The 18,537-nt window shown below is 38.7% G+C and overlaps 1 protein-coding gene across 5 annotated transcripts in view; it reads right to left on the minus strand.

Moving 5' to 3' along the window:
- Positions 1–18,537, minus strand: part of ANO6 (anoctamin 6) — a 186,251-nt gene that overhangs the window by 76,287 nt on the left and 91,427 nt on the right. For 3 of the 5 annotated variants that reach the window (XM_027592749.2, XM_027592750.2, XM_027592752.2), the window contains one exon: positions 6,096–6,224. The exons of the other annotated variants lie outside the window; for them this stretch is intronic. In XM_027592749.2, the coding sequence (XP_027448550.1) occupies positions 6,096–6,224 (129 nt within the window). The remainder of the gene's footprint in view (positions 1–6,095; positions 6,225–18,537) is intronic. 5 annotated transcript variants of the gene reach the window in all.

The raw sequence follows: 18,537 nt of genomic DNA on the forward strand, positions 1-18,537 counted from the left end.
TGTTTTAAGGACTGGGCCCAAGGACACTTTCCACTTGAGGAATAAGAAGCAAGATCTGGATTCATTGCTCTTGTGCTGAGTACTCAAAAATAAAACCAAACATGCTTATACCAGCAACACACTTTGTAGCTGTAATTTGAAACTGCTGATTCTAATTTACTTTATTCCTTTTAACCTACAATCTTAGTATAAGCGAGTAGGGTGTAAAGAAAGGAGATAAAAATATAAAGAAGAGCTCTCTGCCTTAGTCTAAAATGCTAGAGAACTGAAGTTAGTTCCCTAAACTAACTGGATTTTGCTCCCTAAAACAGAAGAGAGGACACCTACCAAAAGTTATCTGGGAAGGCAAAACCAGCCAACACTGGTTGCCATCATTTCTTCTTAACCTGTCTTAATATAAGCCTTAAGTTTCCAATTCATGGACTATCTGTGGCAAACGTCATTTCCAGGAAATATTTTATGCTGTTCTGATGCTTCCTAATCCCCTTCTGCCTTCCTTTTATTTCTTCAACTTGGAGGAGATATGCCAATGTTAAGTCTATTCAATCATGTCTTTTCCTTTATGAGGCTCCATGGAATACATTTCTTTCTGGGAGATCCTCAGAACATTATATTTCTTTTGGACAGTTTTGTTTTTATCGTGTTAAAACTTTAGAACATATTGCTATTAATAAATAACATCTCCCATTTTCTTTGGCTACTGGGAAACTCAGAAGCAAGTTTACAGCTGAACTCTAACTTCTGAATAGGACCTATGGTTAATAAAAAATCATTTTGTTTATTAGTCTGACACATGGCTTCATTTTATTTTCCTGGACTTTACATTTGTCACTCTCTGTTTCTCATTTAACTACTTTTATTCTTGATGTTATTTCTGTGACTTCAAACACTTTTTAATGAATTATAATAAACTATGTTATCATAGTATTAGCATATATAGGGAGCTAATGACTAGGAAAATTATACATTTGCAAGCTGGAGTTAATAATAAATGATTTTTGAGTTATCCATACTGTTAATTATTGTCTATGAGCCACAAGTAACCATACATTCAATACACATAAGACTTAATGAGAAGTCAAGCCATGTGATTCCTCAACAGATTAAAAAAAAAAGTATTCATAAAATTTAAAACTCGGTTATCATAAAAACTCTTAGCAATCCAGGACTAGAAGGGGACTCCTTAAGCTTTTTTAAAGAAAACCACCAAAATCTTATAGCAGGTGTGATATTTTGGGGAAATTTTAGAAACATTCCCAATAAAATCAAGAACACTATAATGGTGACTACTATGTATCACTGGTTTTATTCAAGAGGTCTTAGCCATTGCACTTCAACAAGAAAAGGAAAGAAGTATAAAAATGGCAAAGGTAGAGCAAAGCTCTCATCATTCACAGATAATTGGTCTTTTTCTGAGAAAACTTAAAAGATGCATTGGAAACTATTAGAACTAAAAAGAGTTTATCAAGATTTCTAGGTAGAACTTATGAAAATCAATGAAATTTTTAAATACACAATAAATCACAAACCACAATTTAAAATGCTTCTGAAAATATCAATAAAATTTTAAAATAATAGTTAATAAAAATGTACAAGATGAGAAAAAGACAAATACCATATGATTTCACTCATCTGTGGAGTTTAAGAAACAAAGCAATGATCATAGGGGAAAAAAAGAGAGAGACAAACCAAGAAAAAGACTCTCAACCATAGAGAACAAAGTGATGGTTACCAAAGGGGAGGTGGGTGGAGGGATGGGTGAATGGGTGATGGGGAGTAAGGAGTGCACCTGTGATGAGCACTGAGTACTGTAAGTCTTGAGTCTTACTAAACTGTACACCTAAAACAAAAAAAAAAAGTACAAGATCTTCATGGACACTGATATACACGTTTACTAAAAAATGTAAGACCTCAGTAAATGGAGTGATGTAATATATTCACTGTACTAGAACTTTCTGATGAACTTTGAAACATGTCCAAAGAGATCTCATCCAGCTTCTAGGCAAACATTTCCAGCCTCATGATAACGCATCTAAAAAAATGGACAACAGTTTTAAAAGCTCACAGGATCTGTAACCAATTAGTTAGTTGTCTCACATTATTTGAAGTTAAAGGATATAATTTAATTTGATTGCTCATTTCTTAAAAACCTCTTATGCTATGATCTCCACTGGCCAGATCCTTCTGCCACCTACTAAAGAATTCTTAAAGTCAGATATGAAATACAAATTTACATCTCCATATATGAAATTTACATCAGCTTCAAGGAAATAAGTTTTCCATTAACTTTTAGGAATGGACTGTGCAGACAGAAAGTTAAATAAACTTAACTCAGGATTGCTTATACTGTCTTTGTGCTACCTTGACCCCTCCACCCTCTTTACTATCACCTGAATTATACCTTTACTTGGTCATAAACTCATCTGTTTAAAGGGACACCAACTGTCATACAAAACAAAATTCTAAATAGATCCATTCTGCCACTTGTTTGCAGGTCTAGGAAAAGGAAGTGGAAGAAACATTACTAACAAAACTGAGCAGAAACAGTTGGAGAAAAATATAGACATTTGTTTCATTTAGAATCTTTGCTCTTCCCAATGTACATTGAACATATTTAGATACAATTAATCATGTGCTATGCCAGACGTGCCTGGCTACCTAGTAAACAGTCATTTCTCCCTTCGCTACTACTAAGAAAAGCCTGATGCTTTCTCAGGTATTGGGTGATCAGGCAATTTAAGAGATGAAAGACTCATCTTCATTTGTCTATGCTAATGATTCCATTCATTTTGCCAACAGTCATTTTTGGAACAGACCCGTGATAGACAATTAACTGTGAAGGGAAATCTGCTTAGGGCCCTTCTAGGGCATTCCCTATTCCCACCTCCAGGTGCCTTGAAGTAGAACGGCTATCTTGTAACAAGGTAAAGTCAGTTTAAGAAGAGCAATATTTTGAGGATGGCAGGGCAGAAGGATGTGATGAATTCCTGATGACCTCTTTAAATCAGTGAATTACCAAACCCAGAAATGATTTTATCTCTAGGCTACTTCTTAAGTGAGAAAATTATTTCCTTTAGCACTTAAGCCATTTTGAGTTTGGTTTTCCTGTTTCTTGCAGTAAAAAAACATTCAAAGTGATTCAGTGCCAAGGACAGCGGGCTAAATGGGCACATATTATTGAAACAACTTACAGTCATTCCCCATGCCTAATCTAAATGTAAACGATTTATACTTTTTAAAGGAAGGTGTGAAGTTCCTGAAGTAGTTTCACTAACATAGGAGGACAAGGTGACATGCTATTTGGAGATCTGGCTAGAAAAAATATTTTCTCTTTTGCTCATGGGAAGATGTAGCCTTTTACTCCTCTATGTTTACTCCTCTATGTTTTGTGGCCCTATCACTTCTCTTTCTCCATCTCTAGAAAGTACTTAACAATACTCTTTCGATTAGCCATTGGCAAAGTCTACCTTGGTGTTAACTTTAGGAAATCAATATGATTTAGACATAACTTTTTTTTTTCTCTCAAAGAAAACAGGATTTTGAAACTGCCTTTCTTTGGTGGAGTCCTAAATCCTGAATAAGTCCTGACAGAGGGCACGATGGAACTCACAAATATTTTTCTGATTAATAAATATGTGATTCCAAAGCTGAGCTTTAAATTCTGGTGGAATCTAAGTAATATGTACAAAAACAGACTCAAAGCACTTCAAGCACGGCTTACAAAAACCAACACCATGGTACATCTATCCGTTGAGTTCAGAGACTGACAAATTAATGACGATTTTTTTTCTCCTGATTTATGAGAGTTACCCTGGGACCTATGTTTCTGTGTAAAACAAATGCAGCACTTATTAATAATGTAAGCAGCTCTAGGGCCCTTTCACCATGGCAGTGAAGCTCTTGTCTAAAACCAGAACTGTTTCCTTTACACTTTAATGGATTAGATTTGTTTAACTTACTTGTATAGTGCTCAATGCAGTTCCACCGGCATATGGATGCTTAATGAATATTTGATGGTGACTATGACTGCACATATCTTGGTGTCCACAGGAAAATGATAAAACATTCTAAGCTCTATTACTCTAGTAAATTTATATATACGTATATATCCATCCATACATACAAATTATATAGTAACAAAAGAGGAGTCATGCCTTTTCGTATTAGTACACTGTTTTAAGAAAACTGGAAATAAAAGGTAGAGGAATTAATATCTATTATGTAATATGTGCTAACAATTTATATAACATTTTACTTAATCCTAGCCACAATCCTATGGATTGAGTATTGGATCTCACTTCCTAAATCTAAGATGTCATCACTATATGATGAACAAATATTTCACGTATCAACAGGAAAAATTCAGCCAATGAAATTATGATGTCATTTGTAAGACATACCCTGATTTTAAAGAAGCCAAAATGTAACAATAACATGCATCTCAAAAATAGTAATAAAACAGGATAGCGATCAGAAAATCACTCAAGTCATATAGCCAGTTAACAGCTGTGGTCAAGAAGCCAGCTGTCCGCCAAAGATTCATGTTCTCCTTCCATAGTGTGGCGTTCCGGTGGAGAAATGGCTGTCCAGTCAGAAACGACATTTTCCACTTTCCTGAGTCCTGACCAACAGAATGTGGCATACTTGATGTTGTCACTTCCAGGCCAAAGTGGTAAAGAAGCACAAATACTTTCTCAGTCCTTGCTCTTAAACTATTATTTATGTTAATGCCCAGGATGATCTTAGAAACTACCTGTTGAATATGGCAAAGCTTCTGTGTCAGCCTGAGTCCCCGACTGACTGCAAAGGACAAAGGTCCCCCCCGCAACCCATCTTGCCATCTTGCCAAACAGGGATGCCACAACTGACATGAGCAATAAGTAAACTTTTATTGTGTTAAGCCACTATAGTTCAGTTTGTTTTATCAACTAGAATTACTCCAAATAATTGGAGTGGCAGAATTAGAATTTGAATGTCAAGTTCCAATGCCTGGGTTTACTCTGTGATACCATGCAAATACAGACCTCTAAACTTACCCCTTCCAAAATAAACAAACAAAACAAAACAGGCACGACTGCTTCATTTTATGCAGATTTCATCAGCTGGTTTGAAAGAATGGGCAGAAATCAATAGATTTAGGAATGATGTATTTCAGAGAAAAAGTCCAGAGAGGGACAATTAAAGTTGTGTGTATATAATAGCACAGAGGTGAGAACAAACAAACAAAACAAAGAATGAGGGAGTTATTTTCAAAGTGGGAAACAGTGACACATGTATGCTCTCTCCTTTTTGTCCTGTTTCAGCTTAATACAGTTTCAGTTCAGGTAAAGAAGATTCAGGCATTTGTTATAACCCTAGCCTACTAAATGGTTTACTATCGCAAGATAAAAATAGTCTTGTCACTTAGAAGAGCTTGAAGAAAAGGAAAGGGATGAAGGAGAAGCTTAACTGGTAACGGATAAAAAGGAAGGGAAGTGACAGAAAATGGGAGAGGTGACTAGCGTGGGTTCTTGATTCAAGACAAGAATCGCGAACCATGGCTTCACTATTTCTCATCCTAGAGTCGGTTACCTTGGACAATCAGTTAACCTCAGGGTCAGTTCTGTCATCTACAATGCAATGATAATAGAATGTACCTCACAGGTTATTATGAAAAGAAAGTGAGACAATGAACGCACGAGCCTCATACCATCCGTGAGAGCACCCTGAATGCCAGTTGTTCCTATACTTGCTGTCATTATTAATCATTAGTTTCCTCTCCCACCTTGTAGCAAATAGCCAAGTATGCTTTTAATGTAAATCTCTTCTACAGATAGAAAGTACAATTCCTTGGAAGAAAGTCTGCCTTCAGCTGTGAAACCCACTGAGGTTAAGCACCTGAGGAAGTTTCTGCTTCAAATTAAAAGAAAAAAAAATTTGTTAACATGCCTTGAGGGAATGATGAGCAGAGAAAATATGAAGGCATGTTTGGTACATGGTATCGCAAACACCAGTTTCACTTTATTGCTTACATAAAAAGAGCACTTTGTTTTTTTTTTTTTCACTTCACAGTATAATAAGAAATGAAAAGGAGAATAGCACACACAAAATCTTACCCTTTGTTTTTCATTTGAACCCTTTTTATTGTTTTCTTTTCTACTTTCATCTTCATATACTAGAACAAAATCGATTCTTCGCTGACCATCATTAAAAAAGAGGGAGTCGAGTTTTCCATTAAATTCTTCCTGTGGGGAAAACAAATTTTAATGTAATTTTTAAGTGTCCATTTATAAGTGTTTATTTTCTAGTTTTAATAGGTACATCGGTGTGTTTATAAGAAAAAAAAATCCATTGCTAGTTACTTAACTAAGAGGTCACAGTCACCATGATCTTTGCAAGCATTGCATGTTCTTGGTGAAAGAAGTCCTTGAATTGAGCAGCTTAGGATTATTCTACAAATACATGGGAATATATCAGTATTTTGTATGTAAACACAATCATCTCAGAATTATTCCCTCCTTGAACAGCAAAGGAGTATCACTTTGTAAATAAACACGGTAACCAGAGGTGCCTATCTGAAGGAGTGAAGTTTAGTTTCTTCTTCATCTAGGAAGAAGAAAAATCGAAGACGAAGCACTGTTTATGAAAATCTCATCCTTCCTAAGTCATATTTTCTAACCTTTTCATCATTTTTCAAGACCTCTCTGGACCTCACCACTTTACAGAAGACACCACTTTAGAACATTAAACATATACCAGATGATGCTTCAATAAACACAAAAGCTACAACGGTTGTTGGTATCTGTTCCCAAATCCACAAAAGATAGCCCTTCACTTCTAGCAAATAAAACAATAAACAAATGACCCCAGCAACAACAATAAATGAGCCTTTAGAGCTTAAAAGCCTTATGGCTTAAAATAAAGAAATAATGTCACATCACAGACCTAAGAGAGTTTAAACAATCTTTATTACCATGTGGATTTGGAAAGAATTGTTTTAATTTGCTCTAAGCAAAGACAGGTTTGTGTTTCTTGCACAGCTTGTGGGGATGCTGATGTGAATTCTGTTGCTGCTTAAGAATCAGACTACTTTTTAACTGATAAGTAGTATTTTTAAATTTTTAACTTCTTTTTTCATTAAAAACTCATGGGGAGGGGCGCCTGGGTGGCTCAGTTGGTTAAGCGACTGCCTTCGGCTCAGGTCATGATCCTGGAGTCCCTGGATCGAGTCCCGCATCGGGCTCCCTGCTCAGCGGGGAGTCTGCTCCTCCCTCTGACCCTCCTCCCATCTCATGTGCTTTCTCTCTCATTCTCTCTGTCTCTCAAATAAATAAATAAAATCTTTAAAAAAAAAAAAAACTCATGGGGATATTGCATTCTGTAGTCATTTGGTAGAACCACTTAATCACTAAATGCAATTAATTCTTCTCTGTACTTTAGCATCAATTCATACAAAAATCACCTAATTTTACCACCACCCCTTCTTCCTTTTCTTCACACTTTTGAAAAGATCGATCTTTTGGTGAATGTATACAACCTGATACTTGTCATTCCTTTCTTTTCCACCAGGGAACCGGTGAAGGTTTCTTGCTAGCAGTCAAACCGCCTCCCATTTAGCAGGTTACTTCACCTGTAGAGTGCATGCTGCCGGTGTAACCTAACTCAACACACCCTCATGCCAGTCGCACTTAACCAGGGATTCTAACCACAGACTGTGACTTCCCTAGCCGGAGCACCGAGAAGCCAGGACAACAGACACATCCGTGGCTTAGACTGGTGCACTACTCAGTTCTTTTATTTACAGTTTCAGCTACTGAACACCCCTCAGCTTTAAAAAGTGTTTAAAGCTATACAAAATTTCACACAAAGTACTTTGGGCTCCTTCCATTTCTCTTCCTTTCAATGAAGATGTTACTATTGGACAGCAAGGGCGGTTGCTAGAGGAAAATTCTGTGTAGAGGGGGAGAAAAAAAAAAAGAGTAATTTCTTCAGAATGGCAAAGGGGAGGTGGGGTGGAACAGAGTCACAAAAATCTGGTCATCATTACAGACGTCTGAAAAGCTTTGTACAAAAGCCACTTGTTCTCTGTAGCCCACGTTCTGTTGCCCTTGGTGGCATCCAGCCGACTCAGTGAAGTGAAGGTCTGGAGAATGAGGCCTGGAACGAGCACCACATCTGCACATGGCTCCAGGCACTCTCCCGCGCACAGTCCTTGCTCAGCCGCATGGGCTGGCAGGCAGCTCCCACGTAATCTGGTCTGCACACACGTCTTTCATGTGTGACAGAAGACCATGGCCTCACTGGAGGAAAGCCTCACTGACTTGGCATCAGCTGTCTGTATGAAATAACTAGGTCAGACTCTGGTATGGTATTATTGGAATGCAATGCCAGGGAACAGAAGGCCAGTTTTCTGCTGTTATGAAATCCAGGTTTCCCATCTCTTGGCAGAAGACTTCCTACTAGGCAATTGGGAAGAAGGGGGAAACTCAACGTGGGAAAAGAATAAGTAGTGCTCGCTTCGGCAGCACACATACTAAAATTGGAAAGAATAAGTAACAAGAAATCTGGCCTAAATTTAAAAAGACTGATGTATGAACAAAACTGTATTTTTTTTAAAGGCTGGATTTTTTCCAGTAATAATTCTACTACAGGCCTAACTCACCCAACAGGGCACTGAAGTAACAGAGAATTAAAAAGTAATTCCTCTCCTAAAGTTTTGCTTTAATGAAGTAAAATTTTAATAATCTCTCAGGATAAATATGGATGAACCTCTTTAAAAACAACTTGATTGTTCAGTGATGAATTATTCAAGTCCTGACCTTGACCTCTCTGCCTTTCTTGGTCCCTACTCAAAACCTGATCTTTACTCTTTTTGACCACGTCAAATGGCACCAAGATGAGACACAAAAACCCTGAAAGCAGACATTTTTCCAAAGAAGACAACCAGATGGCCAACAGACACACGAAAAGATGCTCGACGTCATTCATCATCAGGGAAATACAAATCAAAACCACAAGGAGATACCACCTCACACCAGTCAGAATGGCCAAAATGAGTAACACAGGAAACAACAGATGTTGGCGGGGATGCGGGGAAAGGGGAACCCTCCTACGCTGTTGGTGGGAATGCAAGCTGGTGCAACCACTCTGGAAAACAGTATGGAGGTTCCTCAAAAAATCAAAAATAGAACTACCCTAGGATCCACCAACTGCACTACTAGGTATTTACCCAAAGGATACAAAAACACATCCAATGCCCTCACCGGTCCCAGGGATACTAGATTCCACCAATCTAACATTCATTTACGCATTTGTGGCCACCTGACCTAATGTGGTACTTTAAGTTAAAGGCTGCAGGGGTTAAAAAAAAAAAAAAACAACCCATGCTCATTCGTCATTATATCAAAACCCGTGCTGCCAACCACTGTGGAATAGTGACTTGATCACCTCTGTCTTTGGCTGCTACCTCTGACATTTCACACTTGGAATACAGAGGAGACATGCTGGTCTGAGCAGTAAGAGCTTGGCTGAGGAGAACAAGAACAGGGAATAAGAAAGAAGGTCAGGTGTGAATCATGCAAATGATGTTATCCAGGCCTCCCTCCTCTCAGCTGGCTTCTTTCCCTCTTTTATTTGTGGGGTGGCTCCTTCAACAAAAAGCCCCAGAGGGCAGGATTCGCCTCAACCAAATCAGGATAAAAAATGCAAGCAGCAAAATACCGTGCCCAGTGCTTTTAAGCTAGAGTTGTGAATTTAAGAACTTGAAAATTTTTTGCTATTGGCTAAAGACATACGGGTGGGTACCAGTCCCATCCCTGGGTCTGGCTGAGACCTCTGTACTTACTATAGGACAAGAGACTGAGAAAGAATGTCCTAGTAGGTAGAAAGACAAGTCCCAAGATGAGCATTTTCCGGTAATTACTTGGTAGGAAAATTTCTCATAAGCAATCTCTGGCTGAAATAAGGCCATAGACTTTTTTAAGATTTTATTTATTTATTTGACAGAAAGAGAGAAACAGCGAGAGAGGGAACACAAGCAGGGGGAGTGGGAGAGGGAGAAGCAGGCCTCCCACTGAGCAGGGAGTCCAATGCGGGGCTCGATCCCAGGACCCTGGGATTATGACTTGAGCCAAAGGCAGACGCTTAACGACTGAACCACCCAGGCTCCCCTAAGGACTTCCACTTCTTGACTAGGATGCTTCAGGTATATGAAGGGTCATATGATGGTGAGGTCTGTCTTCTAGGTGGAGAAAGAAGGGCTGGGGTAAGAGAGGACCTGGGAAACCACTGTGTGAGTGGCCCCATCTTTACTAAGCAGCCTCCTAGAATCCCCAATATCAGCACTTGGCAAGATCATGAAATAACTTGCTGCTGAACATTTGTCCAATCTCATTCTTCTCAAGCATCCACAAATCGGGTCCTCAAATAACCCGGCAAAAACAAGATTGGAAGTCCCATTCCACAACAGAGGCATCTATTCCTAGAGCTTAAAATGCTGAATTTATTTGTCCAAGATCTGCATAAAAAAGCAGTCCAACTGGGATTTTTGCTCCAACTTTTATGTGTAGGGTGTTTAAAACTTGCCCTGGACAGCAAGTGATATCTGATTGTATCTCCAGAACTTTCAAATAGTCTATTCCTAATATGGCTGTCATTTACTATGATATCGGAGAGGGGTCCAAGCTTATTTGGGTAATGGTCTTGTCCTTTATACGAGGCAGGATGCAAGAAAGGTGTAATGCCTAACAGTAATAGTTGAGGAATTACATTATGAAAAATAAACAGAATCAAAACACACACACAATTAAAGAGCAACTGATATGTGAATGTGGGAAAAAATGTGACACTCTGCAGTCTTTCAGACCAGTAAAACAAAGCTAATTAATTCCAAGGACACAATAGAAAAAAAGCAAACTTTAATCATAGCAGAGAACTAAAGTGAAAATATTGGATCTTCTATTTTTCAGTAAACCCTGAATCCATGCACAGAGCAAGCTCTAGGGAAACCAAAGTTTAGAAGCAAAAGCCTTTATGTAAATATTTAGATCTCACAAAATACGGAGCACAATGAAATTTTATTTACATGCCATACAGTTATGAGATATATTCTGAAGTGTTTTCACTAACTGTAAGAGAATTCAGGGAGATTCAAAGCATAAGTAATAGTGGAATTTCTTTGCTTTACACAATTGTGTAGAGAGAAAAGTGACCAGGACAAATTCTTTCCTTCTATTAGGTCCCCTCCTCAGCCTGTAAAAACAAGTAATAGTGAGAAAATGCAAAGTAGAAAAATGCCAAGCACTGCCAGTATGGAAGGCTTGATGCTGAAGGTGGAAAGACTGGTATTGTGGAAAGCAGGGTAGAAGAAGAGGAAGTAACCTGTTAGTTAACAGGGATAAGGAGAAATATGTGGACACACAAGGGAGCCAAACAAGAAGTCAGCTCAGTAACTGGTGTCTTGGAGGGAATGAGCGAGCATGTTTTTGACTGGACTCAGGCATTCAGGAATGTTGATGGGAAGGAAGTCGGTGGAATGAAGGCCCGTTCCAGGAGGAAGGTGTATCCTGAAGCTAGGACTCTGGTTTGTTTTAGAGTCAAGCATGTCAGGATATTCCACAAAGATCCCTTGATGGTGATGCTATAATGATCAAGGTGTACTCAAGAGTGACCCAGAATATTTGTACAAATCAGTCTCCTTTCCCACTCTGTTAACCACACTATTAACTTCTGAAGGCCAGTGGCCATGTCTTGGTCACTCTGAGCTCTCTGCTGAGCCTTGCATGTAGCACGAGCTCTGTTTACTTTTTTCTTAGGGAAAAAAAAAAAATCACCTTTTTCCCCCTGATGTTAAAAGTAATATATACTCGGGGCGCCTGGGTGGCTCAGTTGGTTAAGCGACTGCCTTCGGCTCAGGTCATGATCCTGGAGTCCCTGGATCGAGTCCCGCATCGGGCTCCCTCCTCGGCGGGGAGTCTGCTTCTCCCTCTGACCCTCTTCCCTCTCGTGCTCTCTATCTCTCATTCTCTCTCTCTCAAATAAATAAATAAAATCTTAAAAAAAAAAAAAGTAATATATACTCAATACAAAAAAATTCTGAAGATACGGAAAAGTAAAAAGGAATAAATAAAAGTCATATGTAATCCCACATCCCAGAGCTGAGCTGAACTTAATATTTTGGAGTATATCCTTTCAGGTTTTCACACTAACCAAAATGGTACCATACCCTACATACTGTTTCATAAACATCTATCATAGACATTTTTCTAGCTTTATATAATGCTCTGTGTCATGTTTAATCACAATATAAACATTTCCTCTGCTGATGAACACATAAATTGTTTCCAATTTGCTGCTTTTATAGACACTGATGCAATGAGCATCCTTGTACATATGTATCTGTGCACATGTTCAATTACTATTTCCTTAGGCTAAATTCTAGAAGCAGATTTTAAGTGGCATAGCCTTTTCAGGAGCTTTTGACATGTAAGCTGCTAAACTGTCATCTGTAATATTTATAATAAATGAATACTTGCACCAGCAGTGTATGAAAATGCCTTTTCCCACCCTCACTAGATTTCAGTTATTTTCACTTTGCCCGCGATAGTCAAAATATCTTTTTTAATTTTTTATTGTTATGTTAATCACCAAAAAATATCTTTTTTTTTATTTGTACTTTTTAATTAGAGAGTGCCAACATTTTTATGGGTACCGCCCAACTGAATTACTGCTTTTGTAAAATGCCAATTATTATTCTTGACCTAACTGAACTATATTATTATTTAATCCCCATTCAGTAGATTCTCTTGGGTTTTACTGATGAGATCCTAAAGACCATGCAGGCAAATGGGGCAAGCGGGTAAATGGCAATATAAAAGGCGCCCATAAAATTACCAGCTAAGTCCCAAAAAGAAAAGGAAGAAATATTTTAGGGTACCATCCATCAGTCCTGGATTCAACAATGTTGACATGTTTTCTGAAATTCAGACATTGAACTGGAATGTGCGATACAAGTTTTAGAGATCCTTGCCCCAAGCTGACATACCCTCCGTTATAGTTTATATGCCACCTGTGTATATAACTACCAAATATCATTTATATATTTTGACTCAAAAATTTCCGGAAAAAATTTAGAACTTAATACTTATCTAGTTCATAAGTGATTTTGGGCTGCAGGTTAAAAATTGATGTACAAATTCCGAAAAAACAATCTTGCTATTTTATGTTGGTAAATGGCTATAACTAGTTCTCGCCAATAGCTGAACTGATGGGTTTTAGCCATTTCTCAACAGGGATAGATACAGTTGACTTATAAATTATCAGTAGATTAAAATGTTGCTCCTGCTACTGTTTTTTTGGTTTATACACACACGGGAACAAACATTCACATGCCAACAGCTTGCTGATTGGGTCTATGCATTTTGCCTTTGTTTCCTTTTGCTTCTGTTAAACTCTGGAGGGCGCCTGGGTGGCTCAGATGGTTAAGCGTCTGCCTTCGGCTCAGGTCGTGATCCCAGGGTCCTGGGATCGAGTCCCGTGTGGGGCTCCCTGCTCCTTGGGAGCCTGCTTCTCCCTCTGCCTCTCTCTGTGTCTTTCATGAATAAATAAATAAAATCTTTTTAAAAAAATAAAATAAAATAATAAAATAAACTCTGGAGTTCTACTATTAGAACATCACATTTCAGATGCTGGGTGAGTATAAAGGCATAATGCCTTAAGCATAACTGCTGTTAAATATTCCCCTCCAGCCCATGCCAAGGAAACAGTAGTTTTATCAAATGAAGTTCTCACATGACTTCATATAGTCTTCAGATTTCTGAACCAAGCTTGAGGAAATATGAAAATAGAACTCTGAATGACCTTCTTAAAGTAAAACTTCCTTACAAGGAGTTCCGTCACTAGGGTAGATAACAGGCTTCCAGAAAAATTATAGGTTGACGCTCAGCTGGGAGGCTCCTCCTAAGGGCAGGGTCTCTGTTTGAACCATTTCCTTAACCCCATACAGAGAGCTAGGATTGGGATTTTCATTAGCAGGACTACACTTTTTTTTCCCCCCTCTCCTGTTTTTCCACAGACTTTCCAGCCATTTTAAAACCTCTGGTTGGCGTTCCTTAAAGGTGATCTGCAGAAAAGAAGAGGAACAAGAAAAGTCACAAATAAAAAGAAAAAAAGTGTGAAAATGCCTATAGCGATTTTTTTCATGCTTTTCTAGAAGCAGCCATCCACTGGTTGGCACAGTTCACATCCAATAATGGTAACACTGGTGAAATGTGGGTGAGATTAAGCTGTAAATATTCCCAATAAAGTCTGAGGAAAGATGAAGTGATAGATATGATAAAACAAGTCAAGTGGTATTGATTATCCTCCTGGAGGCTAGCCTCTTCAGGTTTCAATATCCCCCAAAGTGTCCTGCTTTTGCTTTCATATCACATTATGGAGTTAACATTCTTAAACATGTTTTGAATCTATTAGCATTTTCAGTTTGTACTACCGCTTAAGAAAAATGTTCTATAGGTTCCTCACCTAGCAAGATGGTTGTCCTAATTACACTTTTTGGAACTTTAAGAAATAACTCCCAATCTTATGTCCTGGAATCCGTTAGAACCAAAATAATATTGCTGCAACCAGATCCTTGATGATTTAATGGACTGTCACAATATTCCATCCACAACTTTAAGATCATCAGTCTTAAGGAACAACAGTTTTCACGTGACTTCACAACCACAGGGTTCCCCTCTACCTACCCTCCTGTTCCTCACAGTCAACCATATTTCAAGTGGCTTTCGCGTATCTAGTTTCAGTTCTTGGAAAACTAACTGGTTACGACTCAAAAATATTTACTGGCAGTTCTCATTTACCAAATCCATCGATGTGAACTATTCCCTTTCTTCAGTTACATGTGACCCAGATTACCAGTCCCTGAGATTTTACGCTTTTGAAAGAAAACCCTACCTCACAGAAGGTGATTATAATCTGAGAATGAACGGAAAATGGAGTTTCAAACTGGTTATTCAGACTGTCAAGCTGAAGACACTATGGAAGGTAGCACTGGGGTGTAACCAAGGCAACAAGTCAAGCTCTTTCCTAGGCTCCTGTCCAATTCCTCTTCGGCAGGCTCCCTTAAAGTTACAATCCGTCACTCCCAGAGGCTCTTCATCTCTCACAGGATGTTGACATTTCTCGTCTAAGAACTGCCCTGGGTTATTTTTCGCTTTCAGCTGCTCAGAGTTTGCAGCATAAGAGTCCTGTCATCAGCAGTCACTCCCTCATGGACTGTTAGGTCCCATGTATCCATGGGCCATAATCTTCTCGGACTACTTCTCTGAGAATTGGTGTTTACAAGCTCATTCAAAGCAAGAGGAAGAAAAGAAAATCAGAGCATCTAGTGCTCAGCAAAACAATGTGACAACACCTCTCAGTTAATGTTTTATATAAATATTACCTTCTTTCCTTTAATTCACAAACAGTTTACAGGAATGGCTGTTCTTTGTGGTATGAAAATGAGAATGCACAGATGTTTGCAAAACAAAATAAAAAAAAAAGCCCACAGGACTAATTTAGAACAATGGCACAAAAATGTTTGAAACGGGCTGTAAATAATAAATAACACTTTACAAAATCCTTTTCCCACCAATTGTTGGGAATTTTCAAGAAGTAAAGTGCCAGTGTTTTTTTTTTTAGATAAACCTATACCAATTTTTATGCTCTAAATTTTCTCAAATACAGTACACAGTATTTTTTGATATCTTTTAAGAGGATATTGAACATAACTTAACTGCTATTATTAAGAAGGTCAAAATGAAGGAAGTCCCAAATGATGGAAGAATAAAGAACATGGGCTTTGTTATCCAGCTGGGCCAATCTCAAAACACAACTCTGCCACATACAAAGAAGTGTGCCTTTATGCATGTATTTTATTTCTTTAGAACTATTTATTCATCTGTGAAAAGGGGGAAATCACAGAAAGAAATGCATGGTTATTGCGAAGATTAAGTATAATGATACATGAATAGCAAAAGCATAGAGCCTGGAACATGGTAAAAGCTCAAGAACTGTAAGTTGTTGGTTTTCTCTAACAAACCAGTAACAGTTCTTTATTAATTACTAGCTGTGTTGGGTGCATTCACATAATCCATAATCACTAGGAATTTGCACCTCCATCTTTCTCTGCCATTACTCAGATTATGAAGAGTCATCTCTTTTGGTATCACTTTACCTATTTTTAATACGTATTTCACTACCCTCTTATTTGCTGCTTCTCATCTGTTTTGAATTGGACAACCAGATTAACTGAATTTATCAAATTTCTTTGAAATTTAACCTTGGTGCTTTGGTTCTGTACGTCAGAGTTTTTAGCTTTCTTAAAGTTCTGAGTAAAATGTGACTAATGTAGAGTGCCCTATACTATGAGTGAACAAAATATGTGAAGGGTTAATATATTATCATGACTTTACTCTCCCTGTGATATAATGACTTATAAGAAATAAATATTTTGTTATTCAGAGAACCAAAATATCTTTCTCAGATGTATTTGGTCTTCATCCACGTGTCCTGAAAATGCTTCAGAGACATAAAGGTGAAATGGGTGTCTTCTTATCAATGATGACTTTTGGACCCCACCCAAGGGTGTGGGACTGACTCCAGGAGCACCAACTAGGTGATTAGAAGGTTGGAACTTTCAGTTCCCTCCATCACCTCTAGGGAGGGGAAAGGGGTTGGAGTTTGAATCAGCCAATGACTTAGCCAATCATGGCTATGCAGTGAAGCCTCCATAAAAACCAAAAGGGCTAGGTTTGGTGAGCTTCCAGGTGGGTGAACACGTGGGAACGCGGGGAGAGTGGCAGACCTGGAGAAGACAGGGAAGCCCCAAGCTCTTTCCCCATACCCTGCCCTACGTCTCTCTTTATCTGGCTGTTGATTCATATCCTTTAATAAACTGGTAAATATAAGTAAACGTTACCCTGAGTTCTGTGAGCTGCTCCAGCAAATTGAACCTAGAAAGGAGGTTGCTGGAACCTCCAATCTGTAGGCAGTTGGTCAGAAGCTCTGGTAACAGCCTGGGGCTTGCTCCTGTAGTCTCAAATGGGAGTGGAAGGGAATTTTGTAGGACTGAGTCCTTAACCTTTGGAATCTGATGCTATCTCCTGGTAGATAGTGTCAGAATTGACTTGAATTCTCTGACATCCAACTGGTGTCTGAGAATTGCTTAGTGTGTGTGGGGGGGGAACACACCCCCTTCACATTGGAACTGGTACCAGGAATCCTAAAAGACTCTCCCACCACCGATCTCTTTCAAAAGAGGTCTTATGACATCTGGCATCAAACAGAGTGAAAATAATAAGATTAATGAATTGTAAATAGAGATAGAGAATCAGGGCCAGAGAAAGTAGAAGGAAGAAAATGTACTAACCACTGGGACAATTGTAACTGTTGTGATTTTAACATGACATTTGGCACAAAGCCTCCTGGCAGCAGGAGGAAAATGTGGAAATGTGTTCAATGATCCAGTTCTTGTTATCAGAAAAAAAGGGAAGCATTCTGATTTTGGGGAGAGGAAAAAGTCTTATGTGAGACCTTAACATAGAAACACCCAGTTTTTGTCCACTTCCCTAACAATGTCCTTGGCAAGGAATTGGGGTTATAAAATATAGTATGCTGGTAACCTTTGACTTTTTCTTCTTTAGTTCTCATACTGCTTCTATCTCTGAAGCAATTAGTCTACATTTCACCCTGTTCCATCTATTGCCATCTCTCCAGCCTGCATTCTGGACCCTTACAAACTAGATTACAATTAATATTCCAATCAGGCTCCTTGCATCCAGTTGTCCTGTTTGTCAAATTCACCTTATACACTTCTACCAAAACGATGGTCCTAAACCAACATGTTCAAGTCACAGGATTCAAAATCTTTCAGTTACTCCCAATGACCCCTGGAAAAAGTGTAAACATTTCCCATGGGTATTCAAGATCCCTCATAATCTCATTACATCCCATATTTTATTATCACTCCCCATTCCTAACCCTCCAACTCAACCATCCTTTGTCATCAGTGTTTTGGGTTACGTCATGCTGCTTCCTGCCTCTACTCCTTTACTCACATGACTCCCCCTCCTAAAAATCCCTTTCCCTTCTCCTTCCCACCTATCCAAATCTTAGTTCTGCTTCAAGATCTAACTCAGTTCTTCTCTCATGAAGCCTTCCTCACAATTAAGTTCCCGTTTCTCTCTCCCTCACTATGCCAATGGATGTGTGTGTTCCGAGGACCCCTGGGAATTTCTGAGACCCTTTCAGGGGGACCATGGGGTCACAATCATTTTTATAATACTAAAATGTTATCTGTCTTCCTCACTGTGTTAACATCTGCAGTGACGGTGCAAAAGCAATGGTGGGTAGAACTGCCAGTGTCTTAGCACTACTCAGGAGCAGCACCAAACTGTACTAGTTGTCGTTACATTCTTCACCACCACTTACAGTAAAGAGTCACTTCCCTTAAACATGTTCTTGATGAAGCTGTAACAATGACTAACTTTATTAAATCCTGACCCTGGAGTACACGGCTTT

The sequence above is a fragment of the Zalophus californianus genome, chromosome 9 (assembly GCF_009762305.2).
Source record: "Zalophus californianus isolate mZalCal1 chromosome 9, mZalCal1.pri.v2, whole genome shotgun sequence".
Lineage (NCBI taxonomy): Eukaryota > Metazoa > Chordata > Mammalia > Carnivora > Otariidae > Zalophus > Zalophus californianus.